The following is a 23,450-nucleotide window of genomic DNA, read 5'->3' as shown; positions in this document are numbered from 1 at the left end:
GTACTTGATAGAGGAGAGTGGTGCACAGAAACACAGAGATCTACATGGGAAGTGAAAAAGTCTTAAGGGCTTATTGTTGTGCCTTTTACCTGAGAGGGAGTTCCCCCTGTGCTGATACGTTCCAAAAGATACAAAACACGTTTCCTCCTTCAAAACATCCAACAGCTCACGTGACAGTGAACACAGACGTACATAACAATGTAAAGTATCATCATAGCAAAAGTACATTTTAGTACATTTTACCGTCACGCCATCGTGGAAAAAGGGGACATGCCGTCAGCTGTTCCTTACTGCATGTCAACCTGTTGATGCGTTCCAATGTCGTCTCGCAGCGGGGGTTTCTGTCCCATTTTAGGTCCCAAAATTGTCGCCAGAATTGAGTAGCCAAATTATCAGGGACAGTTTTTTTCGGCTGTGTTCGCAAGAACAGAGAACAAGCTCAAGGTGGATTGCATGGAAATCCCTTTTTCTTACGCATGCCTTACAAATAACGTTTATAATAACGTAATCGTCATGTATCAGCTTTATCACAATAAATACATTATAAAATGTTGCAATGAAGCTCTCCCAAACGTTATGTCATGACCTTGAATATGTTTTACAGGGGCCACCTGTTCATCTAAACGGAGTCCGTGCCATCTGCAGCTACGAGGGTAGTTTAGTCTTATCAGCATGAGAAATCCCTGAGCGCAAGAAGTTGTCTATTCTCACGTGTAATAATAATAATACTTTCCAAAGTATTTAGCCACCACAGAACAAAAACAAGTAGTGAAAGATTATGTAAAGGTAATCATTTTAAAATGCTGCACATGTGAACCTGTTGAATCGAACGCCGAGCTGAGCTTTTGAGGTCGATGTAGATGTTGGAGAATAAAAAAGCAATCCAATCACGATTTATCAGCCCATATACTAATCACACATAAACTACTTTTGGCTAGTAGCCTTCATATGTGGCTTTTACAGAGTTGCCACAGAGATCTGTAATGAGGAAGACAGGTACATTATACAGTATATTAGATTGACTGCTTGGTTCATCAGTCTTTATCCATCTTTAGAGTAAACTTCACTGGAAATCTAATTATTATGAATATTTACTATAAATCAAGAAAATCACAAATTTAAGTTAATATTCTCTAATAGAAATATAATACAGTCACCGCTACATAGGAAGCAATGAGGGTGAATCTTGTGTATGTCACTGTAACAAAATGACTGTATTATTAAAAAAAAAAAAAAAAAAGTATGATATAGTAAACTATGAAGACACTGCATGTCCTCCACATGCTCTGCAACATGGAGCTGTGAAACTAAGAGCAAAGATTCTGGACGAACAAGACGAGAGAACACGAGTCTCAGCATGAAGAGACAAACATAAACGTGGCCAGTAAATCCGTCATCGTTCCATGTATGCGAGCATGTGCACATATAAAGTCAAGTGCACTTCAGGTGTCACATGGCACAGAAACACGACACTCGTGCTCAACAACAGCCAGACATCGGCAGCTCAATAGTCCTCCCGTTTGAGAAACTCAAACCAGGGGTTGTTTGGCATTTTTCCACGATAAATGATGGATTGATTATTGAAATGTTTGATTCATTTTGTTTTCATTTTGTGGTCTACCGTCTTATCCCTCTGCACGTATTCTCTGTCTTCACAAAATGGCTTTAGCGCCTTGTTCTTGCGTTTCTGGCTGTCGACGCGAATGTTTGGGCCGTGAAGTAATCACAATGCCAGCGATTAGACAGGTGTTGAGTTGCCATTGGAATCTGAAAAGGACACTGTTGTTTTTATCTGAGTAAGGAGGCATATCCAAATAGATCATTTGTAAAGATATTGTTAAGAAATCAGGCTGAGAAATGTCTTGGGAATCACAAATGCACAAAGGGCCCTGACTTCTCTGTTGAAAAACTCACAAGATGAAATCATTTAAATCCCGTATGACTCCCTAAACCAGGATCAGTAAACAAGATCTAAACTAGGCCCAGAATGTAGTAGGGATGGATTTCACAAGTGCTGGCTGGAACTCAGCGCTGTTGGCTGGAGGTGGATGTCACGTTCAGAACAAAACTGTTTACTATTTTGAAACACGCCTCTCCAGGAAGGATTAGCAGTGTGAATACCACAAAGACAACAATGAATGAAACATGCTCAGATTCTGATTTAGACCTGCTCGTCGTTCCCGCTGGCCACTAAGTGTGATGTACTATGATTCATTACCTTGATTTTTCATGTCATTTCAAATTACATGGGAAAACATATGAAGTCTACATTTTCATTTACATGTGCTTGTTTGTGCTGAAAAAAACATGTTAAATCATTTAAACACGTTGAGTCTTTGGACATTTTGAAATGATAACAATATGAAAATGAATAAAGGGAATTCAGTTGAAGTGACAGTTTGAACAGAATTGCCTGAATTACTGAAATCATTTTCAAGTTTCAGTTTCAGCCTTGTATCATTTGAAGTTGAAGCGCTGAAAGGAGTCCAAGTGTTAGATGAAGTGTAAGCATCAACAAAGCGCTTACCTGACAAACTCTCACTGACACCCCCCCGATCACTACCACAAGCTATACGTTATATTAACGTACATCACCCCTGTCCCCACTGCGTTACATTAACGCACTCACCCCCTACTGGACACTTTATCTGGACACTTTACTTTATTCTGGTCACTGCACTGTTGTTATTTATCTTATCTTATTTTTATTTTTATTCTTATTGTTATTTTAGCTTTTATATTCTACTTATTTGTTATCAAAACAATAGCACCTTCAGACCACAGCAAATTCCTTGTAATGTATGTTACTTGGCAATAAACAGTTTCTGATTCTGATTCTGAAAGCCCTCAAAGGAATTAGCGTTTCTTCAAGTGTTAACACTGGAAGAAGATTTCTGAAAGGAGTTGAAAGTTGCAGTAAAAATTAAAGGACTTAAAAGAGTTTCAGTTTAAAGTGTGAGCGCCAAATTCAGCTGAAATGACGGTTTCAGTTTACAGCGGTAGTTGAAGTGAAGCTAAAAGAAGTTGAAAGTGGTATTTGAAGTGTAAACATAAAGTGTAAGCATTTAAAGGAGTTGAAATGTCGGTGGCAGTGTGAAAGGAAAAGTAAGTGTCAGCTAAAGTGAAGTTCTGAAAGGAGTTGGTGTCAGTTCAAGTACAAACTGAAAGCAGATTTCTGAAAGAAGTTCAAGTGGCAGTTGCAATGGAATTGGTGATAGGACTTGAAGTTTCAGTTTGCACGCTGAGTGAAGATGAAGTGACAGTTCACTTCAGTGGCAGTTCACTCAGTAAGTGCTGAGTGAAGTCGAAGCACGGTGTCAGTTGAAGTTTACTTCTGAAGATCAGAGATTCCGAAGATTTCTAAAAGTACTTGAAGTGACAGTTAAAATGGCATTGCTGAAAGGAGTTGAAGTTTCAAGTTTAAAGTGCAGAATAAAGCTGTGACAAAGTGACAGTTGCAGTGCGAGCACTGTGTGACGTTAAAGTACAGTGTGACTTTAAGTGAAGCTGCTGAAAGGAGTTGAAAGTAGTAGTTGGAAGTGTAAGTGATAAATAGAGCTGGAAGTGTCAATGTGAAGAGGAGCTCGTGTCAGCTCAAGCGTGAAAGCTGAGTGCAGACATCAGTTAAAATGTCCTTTAATTCAAATGACTGGGATGAAAATATGAAAAAAAAAAACAACCAATGGCGTGACTTCACATGTAGAAGTCAAACAACAGTAAATGTCAGTTCAGTTCACTTACTGTCAGCCGCTTAGAAAGCAAAAGATTTAGAAGGCAAAGGGGTCTCTTGGGTTCATGTCCTAAAGAGTTGCACGTATTCAGCAAAATATGTGCAAAATGGGAACAGAGTTCATCCAGCAGAATGTTATGGAATAGTCTAGTAGATAAGCTGCTATGTGTGCACTCGAGTGGGTTTACAAAGTGAAACTGTCAAGTCATTTGATGAGTGATACCTTACAACTCCGTGGCTCTCTACAGTTGCATCATGGGTGCACCCAACCTCTCCTCTTTTATGGATGTTTAATGGTGCTAGTGGGCTGGGCCTTCATGGCTTGCGTGGACTGCACTGAGAAACTAACATTTACCACATGCTTCTTCCACAGCTCAACGCCATGGCTGCCGCTCTCACCATGCTCGTCTTCCTCCTCCACATCTTCACTGCTTCGGCGCTGGACTCAGCCTCTGAGCAAGGTATGTTTATGAATGCTGATATCCATTTGGTGGCCAGTGTCTTCAGTTTATGTGATTAGCATGAGAAGATTAGAATTTTCAAACATTTGCAGCCTTTTAAAGACTTGAGCAAGGTTGAAATTATGTTCACTGTATAACGATGTTTGCAACTTTTATGCTTGGCATTGATTCATGCCCAGATTTTCAATTCCTGTTGATATATTTGGTTTGGGATCAAAAATTGCACAACCAGTTTTTGAAAAAAAAAAATGCTTTTAATGGGCCACAGGACAATTTCAGCCCAGAATGATCTAAAATATCATGATTTATTGTTATTTATGCGTAGTTACTGAGCCGCTTTGGCGTTCAAACGAATATAAAATGGGTTGCACAAGAGCGAAGCCCTCCACAGAGAGCTGCAGGGAACAGCCAGCAGATTTCTAGTGAAGTGGCTTCCCAGGAATTCTGGAGAGCAGAGAGTACTCTACCCCTGAACAATGGAAAGCTGTTTAGTGCGTAGAGGCCCCAACAAACAGCCCCTCAGTGGCAGTGGAGAGGCTGTGTATTTACATACACGGGTGGCGTTTTATCCACAGATATAAACCGGGTCGGCATTGAGCAGTAAAGTCACGTGTCGACATCTTGTGCTTTGTCTTGTTACGCAACACTCAGGCAGTAGCTCAGCGGAGGTGGGGTTGGGGGATGTGTTCCCCCTCTACTCCTATTCTCCTGCTACTTATTTTTATTCTGTTTATGTATGTCTTTACGTGGGATTGAACAAAGCTGCAGTGTTGTGACAGGCCTTCTCCCCCTGTAGCATAATATGGGAGTGAGAGCAAACAACTGCCAAAACTGAAGTGGTGCCTCAGCTGAGTATAGTTCTTTTTTAATGCAGACTTGGTAGCAAGTCTGCCAACTTTTAATGGCCTGCAGGTTTGTGACTGGCTGCCTGATCTCAAATGTTGTTGTGGGATTTAAATCAGTCTGGTGTGGCTTTGCTGAATGGCTACTTGCCCTGTGGGAGAAACAACTACATGTAACGTGACCGAAGAACAAATATAAAGTTGTTGTAATGTTGATGATCTCAGTATTTAAGTAGAGTAGGAGGAATGGTTAGCAATATGAGACAATTAATATAACAAGTTAAGCTACAATGGCACAAACTGGATAATTAAAACTTTGAAGCTTATTTTGCAGACCATTTTTTAAAAAATGGTGTTTTTTTCACTGCTGGTGTACACCACAGAAGTGGACGTAGCCACCGTGACGTCACCCACTGGTTTGTGGACTACCGTTTTGACGCCGCTGCTAACAAAGTTAGCATGTAAATGTCCTTATCGGAAAAAATGAACTCCTTTAGTGTGTCTTTTAGTACAACGAACGGTTGACAGGTCCCCGTGGTAGCGACTTGTCAATCACAAGGTAGCCACGCCCTAAAGCATACCCTGCTCTATTGTATATTTTACTCGAAATGAGACCATAATTTACTAAATGGACATCATGCTGTATTGAAGAAGACTTGAAACTAGCGATTGAGACCACAAACTCAAGAGGAAAATGTTTGCTGAGGTAATAAATCAAGTCAGAAGTAGAGTCATTTTCTCATAGACTTCTATACAATCGGACTTCTTCTTGCAACCCCCTGCTGGCCATTAGAAAGGATACAGGTTTAAGGCACTTCCACATTGGCTTCACTTTTCAGACACGGAGGTTGGTGCTCGGCGTAGACGTGTATAATTCAGAGTACTCAGATATCAGTAACATTAGCTCCTGTATCGTTTTTGCTTGGTGTGATTTCTTTTGCTAAATGCATCCCAATTGGCCCTGAATCTGAAAGTGAGCTGATTTAAACTGCTGAATCTTTTATCAGGTTTCTACAAAGTGCAATCTGTAGCTTCAGCTTTATTGGAAGTGCCCCTCTCTCCTCTCCTCTCTCATGCAAACAGGCTTTGGCTGTTATTTACCAAAGCACCAGGTATTTTGTCATCTTCTGTGTTGACGACTCAGCCAGGAGAGTTTCATGTCTAAAGAAGCTTGTATGTACGCTGACATTGTCTATGAGAAAATGACTCAAGGGACTTTTCCTTTAAGAGCACTGGTTGCCCAAAATAACTCCCCTCACTTCCCAGCTCTATTGGAGCACCAGCAGCCGGAGGTACTACTTCTAGAAATTGAATGGTCCCTGTATGAGGGGGGGGGGGCAGGTGTTTTTTTCCTCCTCACCATCTTGGTTGGACATTGGTTCTTAATGTGATTACGTCTCTTGACTGGAGAGGTCACACTGTCGCTCCTCACTTTCGGACATGCACAAACGTTTTTCTCCGTCCGTGTTGTTTCCATGAGACTTGTTAGGTTAGTAAAAGGTCCAGTAATCACTGATGACAGCATTGTGGCTCTTAGCCAAGGAAGGAAACGGCTGTACTAAATGTAGAGGATGAAATATTTCCCCCCTGAGAGTGCACTGATTGATGTCTGAACATGTGACTCTCTAAATAGGCGTTTGCCCGGAGTGCTCTCAGGAAAGACAGTAATGAAGGCTTCCCACCAACACTCTGTGCTGATGTTAATAGACGATGTGATAGGAAAAACACGCACAATGAATGATCATCAAGCGGTTGTATAAACAAAGGACGACAATAAGCTACCTGATAATTTATGGGATCTGCTGGAGGTTTGAGTGAGTCCCTTAAAGGAAATTAATGCTGGCTGCTATTTCCTGCTCCCTGCAAAAATCATGGCTAAAAGGAAATGCATCTGGGCTTGTCAAAACAGTTTGAGGGAGGATGTTTTGTTTCGCCCTGAAATAGGCCGTGTCAGCAGCACCCAGAGGAAAATCGTGCTGTAAACATGTTTACTCCATAGAGTTGTGGCAGTTTGCCTCAGAGAGAGGAGTCCTGTAGTGAGAATTCGGCGTAAATTGATATCACCGTCTGGGAAACCGTCCGCGTGTGTTTTGCGGCTCTGGCGGCCGTGTTCAGAAAGTGCCCGGCATTTACTGCTCACATGTTTACCTAACACCAGAAGTGAACTCCGCTTGGCAGCTGCTGAGCAAACACAGCAGCACGCACTTTGACACGCACAAAAATGAAGCCTATCAGCGTGCGTGTTGATCTAGTTATTCCAAGCACACTCCCCGCCGGTAAGGACACGATGTACACATTGTATGTATGTTAAGATGTGCCAGGTCAGAATTAAGCATCACGGAGCAATGCACGCCTAGCCTCTCTGTTCTCTTCATATTCCTTTCTTGCGGTGGAGGAAGAAGTATTCAGATCCAATAGGTAGCAAAACCACAATGTAGTGGTTAATAAAAATATGTAATGTAAATGTAAATAAAAGTCCCGCATTCACAATTGCACAATTGTAAATAAAATGTCAGACCGTGGTGAAAAATGTCTAGAACCAGCCATCCAACGAAGATTAATCCGATATTAAAATGGATGCAGATACATTTTCAGCTCTATGTATTATATAAAATTATTGGATTATTATATTATTGATGCATTAATGTGCATTTTAATGTTGGAGCTGGTGGAAGTGGAGCTACCTCTGACTACTTCATGTACTGTTTGGTATTCTGGTCTATAACAATGCATAAGTTGAATATATGCTTTGCATGTAATGTAAATTCTGCAAAGTACTACAATCGTCAAACAAACAACCCTGTCTCCTTGTTATTGTGTTTATAACGATAGATTCCACTTTTTATCGCCATAATGAGGAAATGTGTTCCTCAACGTATCTGGCAAGTTGACACAAAACGTACCAGTAAAATGTTTTCCTCTCATCGGCTGAACCTAACCTCACACAGGACTGCGTTTTGTGTGCCCACCGTCCACCCCAACCGCCTACCTGCGTATGCCGCGCAGCAAGTGAACATAGCGCTTCACTCAATCGAGAAAAAGCGATGCCACGAGAAATAATCCAGGCAGCGGTCTCGCTTTTGTTTGCGTTTGTGGCAAAACGAATTAAAAGTATTTTGTTGGAGACAGGGTTGCACATGAAGGCGAATGTGAAATCTACTATTAGAAGTCCAAAAAAGGGTGGGTGACAAGGTTAAAACCTGCTATCACATTATATGTCATTTTATATCGCAGTTCTACTATATTTTGCGATACAGTACATTTTCTGGAAAGTCATTTGAGAAGCTATTTACAGACAAAATAACCAGTGTTTGACAAACCCTATACAGTAAATACCCCACAAATAAGTTAAAGGTGGTGGGCCTTTGAGTTAAGATTATTCTGCTCACTTTGATGCAACAATCCTGTAGATATATGAAAATATATTGCCATAAAGCAGTCTTGCCCCTCGCTTTGCCGTCACTCGTCTAATACAGCCGGAGATGTGAAAGGAATAGCTGCCTCGGCATAAACAGTATGGCGAATTGAAACGTTTCGATTTGTTATCATCAATATTGTCATATTGTCCAATTCCCTCAAAATTGTGCTGAGCACAGTAAATCCGCCACTCTTTGAGTTTGATCTTTAAGTTCAGTAATGTAAAATAATAACGATTAAAAACAAAAACAGGAACACACTCTCGCACACCCAAAAAACTGTAATAAATCAATATGGCATATTGTTTTTGCACATTTTCCCACTCGCACAACTTACGAACCCTCCACATGTCCTCATATATCATGAGGAAGTGATCCACGGAGATGCTCTGCATAGCTGAGTGTCAAATTGATTTTTCTCTTAATCCCGCGCTAAGCAGACTTCCAAGGAGGGCGTCGAGGATGTGGTAAACAGGTTATTTTTAACCTGTAGCTCCCCCTTCCCTGCCACCATCTTGTCCTCACACGTCTCGGTTCTCAGCTCGTGTCTTGTTCCTCTCTTGAAATCTTGATGTGGCCGGCTGACTGCTGCTGCTGCTGCTGCCCCCAGAGTCACAAAGCCTCCTGGCGGTACAATCAGCAGTGTTTACTTAACGGAATGTAAAAAAAGGGGGGAAAAAACACAAGAAACTATGAAATATTTCCTCACTTACAGCGAGGTGCAGCGGCTGGTCATGCACGTCGTTTTCTAAGCAAACTACATCCACTTACTGCAAAGAGTGTGAGACGGTCTAAAAGAAAGCAATCTGTGGACGTTCAATTAAGTTTCATTTTATGAAACGTTTTAGGTTTATATGTCCAGGCTTTGAGTCGAGCCCTGGATGCTGGAATTTTGAGACCGATATTGATATTCGAGACTTCATTTTTTGCATGAACACACTACAGACAGACAGGAATTGGGACACAGCTAAGGTCTGCTGCGAGAGAGCCGTAGAAACGGACTATGAGTTTATGGAGCCGCTAATCCAAGGATCCAAGTGGTACTTTCTGTGTAAGAAGTTGGTTTCCGAGCACAGAGAAAGCAAACAGTTTTTTTATTATTTTTTTTACGACAGCCGTGGCAGTGAACTCTCCAGCTGCAGCTGCAGCTTGGAGAACAGTAAAATGACTTCCAGGAAAATGCTGACGTTCGCCCTGCGGCCGGGCTGCTCACCAGTCAGGTCACAGTTGTTATCCTGTCCCTGAAGTGCAGCATAGCCACCCTTAAAGGCAACGAGGAGTCCTAACAGTTGCAACAAAGGGAAGAAAGCAAAGCAGATCTTTACAGTATCAAAAATAAGGAATCTTACTCTCTCTGTCTCCCTACAGTCCTCCCCCAGAGACACCCACACCTCACTGGCTGTGTCTCCGCCAACATGGAGACTTTCCGCTGCAGGTGGAATGCAGGCGTCTCCGAGCCGGGAGATCTCCGCTTATTCTACATTAACAAAAAGTGAGGGGGAAGACTTTGTCATTACTAACAGTGTCTTTTTTCTTCTTTTTTTTTTTGTGCTTTCAAGGAAATCCGGGTAACACAAAAAGAGGTGCAAATAATGTAGTCATTACAGCCAAAGATAAAAACCTTGACTATCTAGGCTTTTTAAATGATATGCATGGAAGAAATACGGATAATAATTACAATAATAGAGAAATATCATAATACAAAATAAGAATAGAGAGAAGGAGAAAGAAAAGAAAAGAATATTAGTACATTTTTCAAATGCATAGTAAGAGAAAGAAACAAATGATGGGCCTCAAGTTGTAGTACAGGAGTATATTCTGATTTGTTTTATTATTTTTTAACCGACCTACATATGTTTGTTTAGCTTTTCCTTACTTAGTTTCCAGCTGAAAGAAAGAAAGTAGCATCTTTGGAAGAAACAAGAAGAGAAGAAACTGGATTACACGTGAAGTTAGTTTGTACATATGTGTCTGATGAGGAAAGAAGGGAAAGTGTGAAAATGCATGTTGTGTAAGCGAGCGTAGGTTTTTGTTTTAAACCACTTAAAAACTGCTGACCTGATCAAGGTCAAGCAGCGTCACTGCACACACATTGTTGTGTCTGAACCTTATCTGGGATACGGTGCACCTGCTCAGTCTGTGTTGACAGGACTAAAGTCCAATTCGGGCTTACACTTATATTACTTTTGAAAAGTGTAACCGAGGACATAGCAGTGTTTCTCTCTTATCGAATAGTTAACAGTAAACGACTTGGGTAAGTGAATTTATGAATGCACTCCAGAAAGGACCACGAGATTTCTTAAAGTTGCTGTTTTTATGGATAAGCCGGGACACACTTTGTGTTTTTCTAACTGTCAACTAATCCTGAGAAGAGAAGAGTTCTGAGAAGCACTTTGACATTTACGCAATATCAGGGTTCACCTGATACAATTGTTCAATCTTAGAGAATCAAACTGAATTGAATTGAATCAGGACTTTCTGAATCAGTATTTCATCCATAAACGTTCCCGTACCAGGCCAAAATGTCAGCTTTGTTCACGAGATGTAATATACTATAAGATAATTGGCAGATTGGCATGAAATCACTGACCACATAATCTGTTTACCCTGTTAGGATGTACAGCTATGAAGATGGTCACTACAGATTTATTTTCATAAATATTAAGAAACTGCTTTGTTGAGTAGATTTCCTTCCTTTTGTCCATGCTGTTGTTTTTTAAGACCTCTTGTTGTCCCCCCCCACAGACCACTCCCTGCCTTTCTTAAAGACTGGAATGAGTGTCCTCAGTACAGCACCGACCGGCCAAATGAGTGCTTCTTCAATGAGAACCACACGTCCATCTGGACATACTACAATGTCCAGCTCCGCTCGTGGGATCAAGCCAGCCTTTACGACGAGATCCTCTTCCACGTGCAAGACATCGGTGAGTTAACTGCCTCACCTCCCACCAGGAAGATTAAAAACCTGTGTACAGTCATGTAAGGTCTTCCCATATTACACTTTCCAGTTTAATGAGCAGCACAGAGCACTTTGGGCAATATTTATCCTGAATTGCACCCCTCAGGTAGCAAATAAATCCTGCCTCCTTTGCTGGGAATAGCCTTTAGGAACTGTTGGGTGAAAAAAAGCACCACTGCTCTTCCTCAACTTCCTACACCTCCCTAAATAGAAGTTTCTTGTCCACATTTTCAGATAAATGGAAACCAATCCTGTACAACATATCCCATGAGTCAAAGCCTCATGGCAGCTGTAGTTGTTTTTAGCTAGTAGCATGGCTCTAGGGATGCCAATGTTGGTCTGCCAATGGATTGCCATGAAATTTTGTAGCGGATGAATCCCACTTTGGTGACTGATTTTTCCTCTAGCGAACCGATAATGCTCCTGCGGCTGAATGGGAGCGAATCCCTGCCAGGTTCCAAAATCATCTAGAAGGCCTTCCCATAATGGTGGAGCCTGTTATAGCAGCAGATAAATGGCCATGGTTTTGGAATGAGAGTAAAAAGGCAGTGTGCAGTGTGCAAAACACTGTCCGTTAAAACACTGAGACTGCTGATAATGAAACGACTCTAAAATTAAAATATGTTCTGCAGTGCAACCGGATCCTCCCGTCGACCTGAACTGGGTGCTGCTGAATGTGAGTTTGACCGGCACTTACTATGACATCATGCTGAGCTGGAAGCCTCCCGGCTCCGCGGACGTGGAGACGGGATGGATGACGCTGCAGTATGAGGTCCAGTACCGCGACGTCAGCTCTGACCTGTGGGAAGCGGTGGGTGTTTTCTTTTAGTGTGCTAAATTAGAACTTCAGTTCAGTCTTATCTCATCTTTAGTATCATATTAAAACATGCTTTTGTGTGCATCAGTTAACCTCAGCGTAGTTCATTTTAAGAGTACAAGAATCTAACCTTTATTGATTTTTAAAGTCACTTTTTTGTTTGCACTGCACTGCTTCTGGCGTTTCAACCTTGTTTTCTTCACCACAGGTCGACCTTGTGAAAAGCACACATCGCTCCCTTTATGGGCTTCAAACTAACGTCAATCACGAGGTTCGGGTCCGGTGCAAAATGTTCGGTGGGAAGGAGTTTGGAGAATTCAGTGACTCTGTATTCGTCCACATTCCATCTAAAGGTAAACACTCACTGCAGTGTTAACAGGCTGGATGTAAGAAAGCTGTTACAAAATGCTGCTCTAAAGGTTTTTTTTTTCTTTTTTCAAATTTACATTCAAACTGTAGAGGCTGCAGCTGAATGTCCTTGTCACCGTGAATACATCACTCAATATTCACCTGAGCATTAGTAGCTTGAATCACTGTATGGCAAAGAAATGATTTTCCACTAGATATCTGTGTGGTCGTCTTGACGCTGTGATCAGAATGCACCAGTAGCATGTGTGAATCGAGCCCCAGTTTATGCCTAAATAAATTGCCTAAAAGAATTTTGCATTGATGCAGCACAGGATTTAACCAGTGTACTTGTCAAAAAAAAGTTTTTGAAGACATGTCCATAATGCTTAAAGACTCTTCTGTCCTGCTGCTACAAAGAATATTCCCTCCGGCAAACAATAAAGTAGAAGTAGATCCTTTTTTCAAGGTGCACCTGCATTTCTTTACCTAAACAAATGTGGCAGCCGTAAACTAAAGCTCGCTGTCTCAAAAGTTTTATTTGTTCTGGACTAAAACAGCATTGTATTTCTGTAACTTTAATGTAATGTAATCATTGCATATACACATTTACCGAGAGTCTACAGCCATGCTAGCAGCTCTGAGAGGCTGTACTGAGGCTCGGCTGTGCTTTGAGCGAAATGCTAACGTCAGCATGCTAACATGCTCACAATGACAATACTAACACGCTGATGTTTAGCAGGTAAAACATATATCATGTTTATTTTCAGTTTAGCATGTTAGAATTCTAACATTTGCATGGCTGAGGCTGATGGGAACGCCTTTAGTTTTGCAGGTATTTGGTCATAAACCAATTATGGGGACCACCAATATGATTAAAACTCATCTAGAGGTGAACATTAACAACCATGCAGCTAGCATGGCTAAAAATGATGTTTGTTGGTGTGAATCTGACCTTATGCACAAAGCAATCATAAGGTCGTAAGGGTCATGTCTGAATGAACCAGATCCAGCAATGTTACATATTTCATGTCTGTAAAGGGCTTCTGTGATTTATACATTTGTCAATATAAAACACAGCCTTTCATGGCATCCATTTATTTTGATCGATTGTTTTGATTTTATAATGCAGTATATGTGAATCTGTGTGAATCTCTTTTCCCAGTGTCAAGATTTCCTGTGGTGGCCTTGCTCATCTTTGGTGCCTTGTGTTTAGTCGCCATCCTGATGTTAGTCATCATATCGCAGCAGGAAAAGTAAGTATTCTACAACCATTAGAATTTCTGTGTGGGACTGGAAGGGTTTGAAAAGCTTAGAGAAATGAGAAAGTGTAGCGTGGGGGGCGCTTGACCTTGAAAACTTCCTCAGTGTCTCTGTTATCAGGGCTGTCATTCAGAGGTGTCACACAGTGAGACATTCTGTACATCCACTCCTCAGTGTTTATACCGTGGTTTCATATTATATTTGTTGTGTTGGTCATTCATGTGTTGTTTTTATTATTATAACATTTTTCCTTTTTGTTTTTCTTCCCTTAGGTTGATGGTTATTCTTTTGCCTCCTGTTCCTGGGCCTAAAATAAAAGGAATTGACGCTGAACTACTCAAGGTATTCATCGACATGTAGCTAGCACACTCTGTATTACAGTGGTTCTTCCCCTGAAATGTAAAAGGGAAAACCGATAAGTGAGCTCACCCAAAATGCTAGTACTAATCCCTCACTGCACAGGAAAACTGTGTGCACACAACTAGTACGGAAGGTCAAAGATTAACCAGGAAGGACGTTTCCGCTTCCAAATGAGTTTGGCCAACCTGCGCTTGTGTAAAACCTGTATGACTGCTCGTGTTTCTTGTCCGGTCTTCACATTCCCAGTTCTCAGGAAGTAACTTGATGAGAAGAATGTTATATTACTAATAGAGCTACAAATATAAGACCCAAGGAGTAATAAACTAGAGTTAAAGTAATTAACTCCCGAAGCAGCCGACCTAACTTAGTTGCTGAATGTGGCCTCTTGAGTGCATCAACTCTATTTTCTTTATCCGGCAGAAAGGGAAGCTGAGGGAGTTGAAATCCATCCTGGGAGCCCCCCCTGACCTGAGGCCAGAGCTGTACAACAACGACCCCTGGGTTGAATTCATCGATTTGGACATTGAGGAGCAGAACGACAGACGGACAGACCTGGACACGGACTGTCTCATGCACCGCTCCCTGTCTTCCAACTGCACTCCCGTTTCCATTGGCTTCAGAGACGATGACTCAGGCCGGGCCAGCTGCTGCGACCCAGATCTCCCCAGCGACCCGGAAGCATCACCTTTCCATCCCCTCATCCCAATTCAAGCTGTCAGTAAGGAACTGTCATGCCCAACAGCCTCTGAGCCAAGCTCCCCGGTCCAGAGGCCCACCACTGGGGAACGTCTTTTTGTAGCACCGGGCAGAGAGGCATTGTACACCCGAGTGAGTGAGGTGATTTCATCTGGCAAGGTGCTGCTGTCACCCGAAGAACAGACTGAGGTGGAGAAAACAACCAGCAAAGACACAGAGAAAGACATTATGGCAGAGAAGGAGAAAGAAAAGAAAGAGTTTCATCTCCTGGTGATGAATCCAGATCATGGAGGTTACACCTCAGAGCTCAACGCAGGAAAAATGAGCCCAAGATGGTCCACAGGAGACATGAGTGAACCCTGCCAGACGGGAGGAGACGCAAGCTCTTCGTCGTCCCCGTCGCCTTACCACGAATCCGATACCACCCCCATGTCCCCTCTTCCACCTGCTCCCGTCTACACTGTGGTAGAGGGCGTTGACAGGCAGAACAGCCTCTTACTGACACCGAACTCATCACCTGCTCCCCAGCTGATAATCCCAAAGACCATGCCGACACCAGACGGCTACCTGACCCCTGACCTTTTGGGAAGCATCACACCATAGATCAGCGGCGAACTGTGCAAAGTTAAGACTATTCAATCAAAGGCAGAGATAAGTCTTGCAGATTGACTATCGGGGGTCGAATTATTGAATGTCAGCTCTCCTAAAATAGTTGGGGGGGCATCGGTGCCTTTCCTGCCATCACATCTACCTCCTCTAAGTAAAGTCGACAGGGTTGGACGTTTGGTGTGAGTGACGAAAGAGCACACAAGAATGTGTTTCACTGCAGTTGTGGAAAGGGAACCGCTCAAAGAGAAATAACACAAGCTGGGGCTGGAAATTGCCTTAAAACATCAATACTCTGCCGCCTAAAAAAAACAGGTCTACAACACTACAAGTATCTTTGTGAAAGCTGCATCGATCCATTTTTGGCCACTAGAGGACAGAAGAACAACGCAGCAAGCTCACAGACGCACAGCCCCAGTGAATTCATTAGAAAACTGTTTTGCCTATTTACACATCCAGCTGACAAAGAGAAACTCTTATCATTCATTTGGAGTCCTGTTCCTGTCCACCACTTTCTTCACCAGCTAGTTGCTCCTTTGTCTGCCGTTTGGTGCTAGGAGCTAAAAGAGGCTGAAAAGCTCTGTGGAGCTGCAGAGTCGGTGGTAACTCCCTGCGGTTTTGTCACTGCGAATAACACATTTCACATCACAGGCAGTCATTTTTTTTCATTCAGTGTTAATATGAAAATATTGAGTTATGCAGCTTTAAATGAGAGCACATTTAATTGTACTGCCATACATGCTTTATTCCAAACATTTTGTACATATCAAAAGTCTTTTTAATTATATCAGGCCATGTGTAATTGATAAACTGTCTGTAAATAAGTCCTGTTTTTATGAATCCAACATATTTACACTTTTCATAATGTTTTCATTCCTTTTCAGGCTTGTTGATGAGTATTGCTACAGTGAAATTTGTACTCAAACAATAAGTAACCCATTGTGTTTTTGTAAATACTCATATATTATGTTGTTACCAACACATGAACTCTAGAAAATGTAAAATGACGTTCATGCTCTGTTTGTAAAAGGGTCAACCGGAGCGTAAACTATTAGATGCTTTTCTTACTTTGACGCCATTACATACCAAGTGTTCTCAACTGTGAAAAGATTGTCAGTCTCAGTATTGTGTTTGCATGGACTGTAAAAGTTTGTATTTTTCATTTAGTTTCTGGTTAACCGTGCATTTAATGTTGGGGGCACGTGGTCATCTGTGTTGAATTTGTAAGGTTATTTGCATTTTAACTGTTCAAAAGTGTTAAGTTACAAATAAACTACTTTCATACTTTTGCCTTTGTCTGTCTTGTCATTAACCTCAGCTAGTTTTAGGTTTCCACCGCACTGCAAAGACCACAAAGATGGTGGCAAACGACAACAAACAGAAAAAATATTTTTTAAAGCACAAGTAGCACCATTGCATTGGGAAAATACTAACACTTGAGTCTGAAATGTTGAGTAAAAGTGTTAAAACAGGAAATACTAAAGACGCCTACCTTAAAAACGTACTCACATCATTCTTAATAGTTTGCCAATACGTAAATATCATTTCTCTGTGCAGGCGCCATGTAGCACGGCCGTTTGAGCTCGTGCAGGGAGTAAGCTAGCTTTAACTGAGTAACTGCGCAGTGAACCGAGTTAGCAACTCGCTAACGTTAGCTAACTTAACGTTAGTGTAGCGGTCATACGATACGGCACATTTACTTTTACTAACGTTACAGTTGCTTGCTCTTTCGTAGACTGGTGAAATGATGAAGCTGAACTGTGTTAATCTTGACAAGTTCATGGTGGAGTTTACTCAACTAGAACAGGTAAAGTAACGTTAGCTAATGGCTAACGCTAAATTAATTATGGATGTCTCCTGCCATTTGAGTTATGTGTCTGTTTTTCAGTTTGTGCCGCTTTATTAGCTAGATGAGAGGGTCAGAGGTATGAGGAGAATTTACAGAAAGTACTAATAATAATAGAGTATTACAGAGAGCCTTAAGGAGTGGTAGGCAACCTTGGGCACAAGCTCATATTTTCAAAGAAGATAGCTAATTGTATGTGATTATGTTCCAAGACCATGATTAACATTAGCTACTCGTTTGCTTTTGCTATTTTTCTCTCTGTATTGTACAGTATATGTCTATTGAAATCTGTACTGTCCGCTAGATTGATATTTTAATTAATCGCAAAGGGAAATTGTGATGTTACAGCAGCCAAGTCACTTAAAACAAAAGAAACAAAACACAATACAACGCCACTTAACTACTAAAACTGAGTATCTCCAATCACTTTGACATTAATCAAACAGAAAATCACAGAGGTCAATGGAAAAAACAACGTGTTGGAGATCATGCTGGAGGATGCCAATAGACACATGAAATTCTATCTGGCCAAGGAGAAAAGTCTGGTCGAGGGTACGTTTTTGTCCTTTCATTTGAAAACTGGAGCTTCTCGCTTATTTTCCTTTTTTTTTTTTTTTTTACTACGGGCTTTGTTTTCTAAGGTTTAAGATCCTTGTGAGGCTTGATTTGGTGATTGTGTGTCTCCCTCTGCTGGCGATTTTGTCAAATGACAGTTACTTCTGACCTGGCGTCTCCAGTTCTCAATTCAAGAAATTAAATACATTTGTTAAAACTTACAGATGGGCTATTGATCTAATTTCTAATACATTTTAATGCAGGTCAACATTGAACGGCAGGTGAGATTAGCTGACATAACAACAGTGAGAAAGTGATGACTGTACTGTGTCAGACGGTTGAATATTGCAATTACAATTACAGTTACAATTAATATTATATGACACACACAAATGTCACATTCATTTGTATGGAAAATACTGGATGGATGGGTAAACGTCTAACCACAGAAAATCAAACAATACATTAAAAAAATATTTCAATGGTTGTTTATCTCTCACTGAGTCATTTTATACCAGCACCTAAAAACACAAACCCTGATGCTAAGTTGCTAATGCTAATTGACCTACCTGTTGCAGAGAGAGACAGTCTTCTTGTCGCGGTGAACAGACTGCAGCAGACCCTGCAGGAGCAGTGCAACCTCAGAGGTGACTGTATAGGACATATGTATATACATAACACAATCGCAAATACGCACAAGCCTAAACACTCGTGAAGCACAGGTTTGCCACAAGAGTTGAAGAAGAATATGGTCTACAACAAATAAATGGTCTCCCAGTACGAGATGTAATAGTGTTGCTGTTGTTGTTCTTTTTAATATTGCTTTAAAGCAAAAACATCTTATTCCTTGTGTGATATTCACTTAGTATTATACTTCGTAATTAACCCCAAAGCATTACTGCTTTAGTAATTTACATAGAGTTAAATTACAGATGAAATTCTTTGCAAGGATATTCATCATATGGCTACTTTGAAACTGTTCGTGTTGCAGTGGAAAATGAGAGACTGAAGAACGATGTGGCGGACTTGAAACAACAGAATGAGAGAGCAGCAGAGGTGAGAAGGGAACACTGACAGAATTTATCATTAAATAAACTGAATACAGCAGTGAATCAAGACATTCACTTGAAAGGTGAATGTTTCCGTTTCCATAGCTAGTGTGCGGACCAGGTCAACGTTCTCTGTATGTTGTGATATGAATGTTGGGGTGGCATTTACATGGGGGGCAGATACAGTTTACATTCAGTTTAGTCATCATTATATCTGTAAACACCGTCTTGCCTATGACTGTGATGAGATGGGAAATGTTATCTCAGGCTAATGCTGTAATAATATAAACATTAAGGCCACATGTGTAATTGTGCAATTCAGAAGACAGATTGCATTATAATGTGTAATTTGCTAGGTGAATATAAATGTATGTAAATAAACAGCATTGACATACAGTATATACATATATTTGTTTTGTCTAGTTGAAGAAAAAATACTTGATAGAAGCACTTGTTTTTAAGCTCCTGAGTTACAGTTCAGCTTGACATCATAATGAGCAGTTGATCCTCTCCTTAAATATGCCTTCTTGGTTGGTGCCTTTCAAAACCTAAAAACTAAAAAACTAGGTAGCAATTCCAAATGTTTTTCCAGTGGTATCAATCAGTGATGGTGTGTGTGTGTGTGTGTGTGTGTGTGTGTGTGTGTGTGTGTGTGTGTGTGTGTGTGTGTGTGTGTGTGTGTGTGTGTGTGTGTGTGTGTGTGTGGTCATCAGGACGGAGAGACTGAGGTTCAGCGGCTGGTCGGTGAATTGAGGGCAGAAGGAGAGAGACACAAGAGGGAGCTAGAGACTGTAAGGCAGCAGTGTGGGAGAGAGGTGGAGGACGCCCACAGGGAGGGTTTCAATCAGTGTAAGGCCTCGCAAAACACTCGATGCACTGAGACAGTGACAGTGTTGATGTTGTAAGATGTTTTAGGGAATACTGACGTTATACATGTGCAATATAACCTGCCTACAGACAAATACAGTGGATCAGATATATCCTGAAATGTATATTTTACACTTGGTGGTTGGTGGTTGCAGTGTAGGTGTGTGTTGCACTTCCTACTTCCTACATTTTTTCTGTAAAACATTATTAACATTGTGAGAGTTTCATAACAATAATCCCCGACACGTTTGTCTAGATATCAGCCCACAGCATCGGAGCAGAGCAGCAGTATGGACACTGAATAAGACAAAAATAGAGAAAAAACAAACCAAGCATCTTGAAGCTGAATCTTTATTTGTGCCCGCCTGCTGGTTTATTTCACAACAGTGGCAGCTAGAGATGCCGAGGTAAAGAATCTGCTGGAGAAAAAGGATCTGGATCTGGAGGAGATGAGGATAAAGCTGAAGGACCAGGAGAGGGAGAGGCAGAGCGAGCTTCTGAAGTTACAGATGGAGGTAAATTAAAAGCTACTTTTTACTCCCAACAGGGGTGCTGGAGTGATGAAAAACTCACAAGAATTGACGTTTTTGGAGTTAAAAGCTTGACAAGGCTATTGTATAATAATCAACTTTGCATAAGAATAGACTGATTATTGGTTTATTGATATTTATCAGCTGATAATAAGCTCCCGTCGCACAGATATGAATGCAGTTAATTGAGGACACTGACTGGTGTTCCCCAGGCTTCTCTATAAGCTTGTTGGAGTTTTACTCTGTGTGTTTTGGCAGTTTGGTGCAAAGTTGGCCAGAGTTCAGAGTGCAGCTCAGTGGAGCCAACAGCAGCAGCAACAACAACACGGCTCCAACCTTCTTCCACAGAGCGTCTTCAAGAGGGTGAGCTGCCCACACAGTGCCTTTAACAGCCTCTCCTCTTCCTTATAGAGGTCTACTTACAAGGTACAAAACAAATCTGTCACACTGGTTCTTGGCGTGCAGGAACAGATTTGACACTCCAGTTTGTGCAGGAGTGAGGACAGAATCATGAGTGTAAATGATGTTACAGACATTTTGCTGCAAGATGGTGTGGGTTTGTAACTTTGGCATGCACACCTCAGCTGAGAGCAGAGCAAACACCTGTAGATTTCACCTGGATGTCTCATCCTGTTTAGTCCCCACCTTCTAAGTAACATCAGAGTGTCATCAGGCTACCTCCCAGCATGCCCCATCAGCTTTGTTATGTTGAGTCTGAAAAAGAAAGGGGCCCAAAAAGGCATTCACTTGGGAAATTGTGGATGTGCATTTCCACCATTTTCTGCCATTTTAGACACTAAATCAGTCGAGAAAAGAATAATTTCAGAACTCATAAACGATAATGAAAATAACCATTAGTTCCAGCCCTAGAACCAATTTGATTAGTAGTCACTGAGTGGGTGATATTTTTATAGGTCATTGCTGTCAGCTATGCTGTTCTGAGAAATGTGTTGCATGTCTTGTTTATATTTCCTCTTTCTTGTGTGTGTGTGTGTGTGTGTGTGTGTGTGTGTGGATTAACTGTGCGTGTGTTTCCTCAGAAGCTGCAGTTCTTCCAGGAGGAGAAGAACAAGGAGATTGTGGTTCTGCGTCAGAGAATCAAAGAGCTGGAAGAGAACCAGCGTGCCAGCGGCCTCAGCGACAGCCGTCTGAAGAAGCGAAAAATCTAGTTTGGACGCTGACAGGCTCTTGACCTGGTCGCTCTGCAGGTGCACCAATTTCCTAACCTCTCAGGGGCCAGAAGTGACTAAAGTGTTTTGAAATTAACCAGATTGGTATTTCAGTTTCATTTCAAAGCACAATTCAATTCCTCTGGGTTGTTTCATTATTTCACAGATCATTTATTTAACTGTAGTGCTTATTGTACACTGTCATACTTGACTAGATTTGCAGTTTCACTGCCTTGCTTGCAGGTGACCAGTGTGCAGAGAGCACATTTAAACGCATGCCGTATTCTTGTCTAAGACTATAATCCAATCAGACGCCTGCCTGGGAGGGAGGGGGAGGCGTAGAGCAAGAGAGGCACACTTCTGAGTGAATCAGATAGCTGGAAGGCCAATCTCTTTCAGTGAATTAAACCTGTTTATCTCCTTTCATTGAAAGAAAACAGACATCATTAAACTAATTTCTCCTATTTCTTCAGATCCCTCTAAGTCAAACTTGTGTTCCGCTAATGTTTGACATTTTGGGAAAGTAGAGCTTCAAGGATTTCCCATTGTTGATGTTTAGGAAAGTAAAAAAAAAAAGGTAAAAGATCTTCTTTTGTCAGTAGCCTAAAAGCTTTACGTCTACCTGAATAATTATTTAAGAATCGGTTTCTTTATGTTGAACAACTTTGTGTTCAGTGGGAACATTCATAGCAATGCAGTCATTTGGGACTTGAAATCCACCCGAGCAGTACTCCTAATCTGAGCTCAATACCAAGATCAATTTCTGCGGTTGATTATGCAGCTATACAATATGTTGGACTTTTTTACATCCCAGCCTACACACACTGGAGCCCAATTGATAATTTTAATGCCCAATTGGTTTTAAAAAATCAGACCTGAGCAGTATATTGGCTGATGTTTGTTTTTGTAACATATTTTTAACAAAAAACATAAACAGCACTTCCCTTCAATTTGGTCGTTGAAGAATTGAGAGCAGAAACCATTAATTGATGAATAAATGTGTCCATATGCATAGACTATTATTGACAATCTATTCATCTTTAACCCATAAGAACCCAGACCCATTTCCCCTCAAAGGAAAATTATGGGGAGTACACCACAGACCAACTGGACCACATTGAAGACATTTCTGATGGGTTTTTTTTTTAATACTTAATGTCAAAGATCTGTGATGGTACATATACGTTACGTTGGGCGTTTATGGTAAATTTACTTGTTTTATTGTTTTATATTAATTTGTTCAAGAAATATGGTCAAAACAGGTTGACTGTATACAGGACACACTATTAAAGCATTAGAATCGTTAAATGGGTTTTAACTTACCTTCAGTATCAAAATACAGGCTTTTTGAAATTAGTTGCTTCCTTCACTTGTGTTTACATGTCACACCACCATTTTGATAAGGTCCCGACCAGTCACAGTCACATGACTGTGACATGACCACCACACCAGGATGTTTCGTAAATGTCGCTTAGGGACTTAATGAGTTAAGATCAAGCACAAAGCTGTATAAGGAAGATTCTGGGGCCTTTGAAGTGTGTGTTACACTGGTGTCACCATGGGTTCTTATGGGTTAAGATTTCAGGCATTTCTTGTTCCAGCTTCCCAAATGTGAGGATTTGCAGCTTTTCTTTGTCACATACGATAGTAAGCTGCATATCTTTGGGTTTTAGACTGTTGGCCGGGAAAAAACAGGCAATGTGGAGACGTCACCTCGGGATATAGTCAGATCAGTCATTGATGACTAATGAGACATTTGCAGACATTTTACAGTTGCACAATTAACTTGTCAGTGCTCTCCGGTGTAATTGAGCCACGTTTGCCGATACCAATCTATCTAAAGCTAACTAAAGAAAGCAGATCTGAATGTGCTCTCATAACTCTTGATCTCCTTCGACTGTCGTGTCTCCCTGCTGCCCCTCCACCACTCCTCACAGGG

General features: G+C 41.2%; 2 protein-coding genes across 2 annotated transcripts; both read left to right on the top strand.

Moving 5' to 3' along the window:
* Positions 1 to 4,112: 4,112 nt before the first annotated feature.
* ghrb (growth hormone receptor b) lies at positions 4,113 to 15,492 on the top strand. Its single transcript, XM_070924957.1, has 8 exons — positions 4,113 to 4,191; positions 9,818 to 9,941; positions 11,195 to 11,373; positions 12,041 to 12,219; positions 12,434 to 12,578; positions 13,736 to 13,826; positions 14,106 to 14,175; positions 14,614 to 15,492. The coding sequence occupies exons 1-8, from the start codon at positions 4,113 to 4,115 to the stop codon at positions 15,490 to 15,492; spliced, it is 1,746 nt and encodes a 581-aa protein (XP_070781058.1).
* Positions 15,493 to 17,239: 1,747 nt separating this feature from the next.
* On the top strand, positions 17,240 to 21,511 carry LOC139301532 (coiled-coil domain-containing protein 152). Its single transcript, XM_070924955.1, has 8 exons — positions 17,240 to 17,302; positions 17,788 to 17,893; positions 18,475 to 18,543; positions 18,888 to 18,952; positions 19,659 to 19,794; positions 20,200 to 20,327; positions 20,601 to 20,705; positions 21,383 to 21,511. The coding sequence occupies exons 1-8, from the start codon at positions 17,240 to 17,242 to the stop codon at positions 21,509 to 21,511; spliced, it is 801 nt and encodes a 266-aa protein (XP_070781056.1).
* Positions 21,512 to 23,450: the final 1,939 nt, after the last annotated feature.

The sequence above is a fragment of the Enoplosus armatus genome, chromosome 18 (assembly GCF_043641665.1).
Source record: "Enoplosus armatus isolate fEnoArm2 chromosome 18, fEnoArm2.hap1, whole genome shotgun sequence".
Taxonomy (NCBI): Eukaryota; Metazoa; Chordata; class Actinopteri; order Centrarchiformes; family Enoplosidae; genus Enoplosus; species Enoplosus armatus.
The sequence above is the reverse complement of the archived record's forward strand: the minus strand, read 5'-3'. Positions and strand labels throughout refer to the sequence as shown.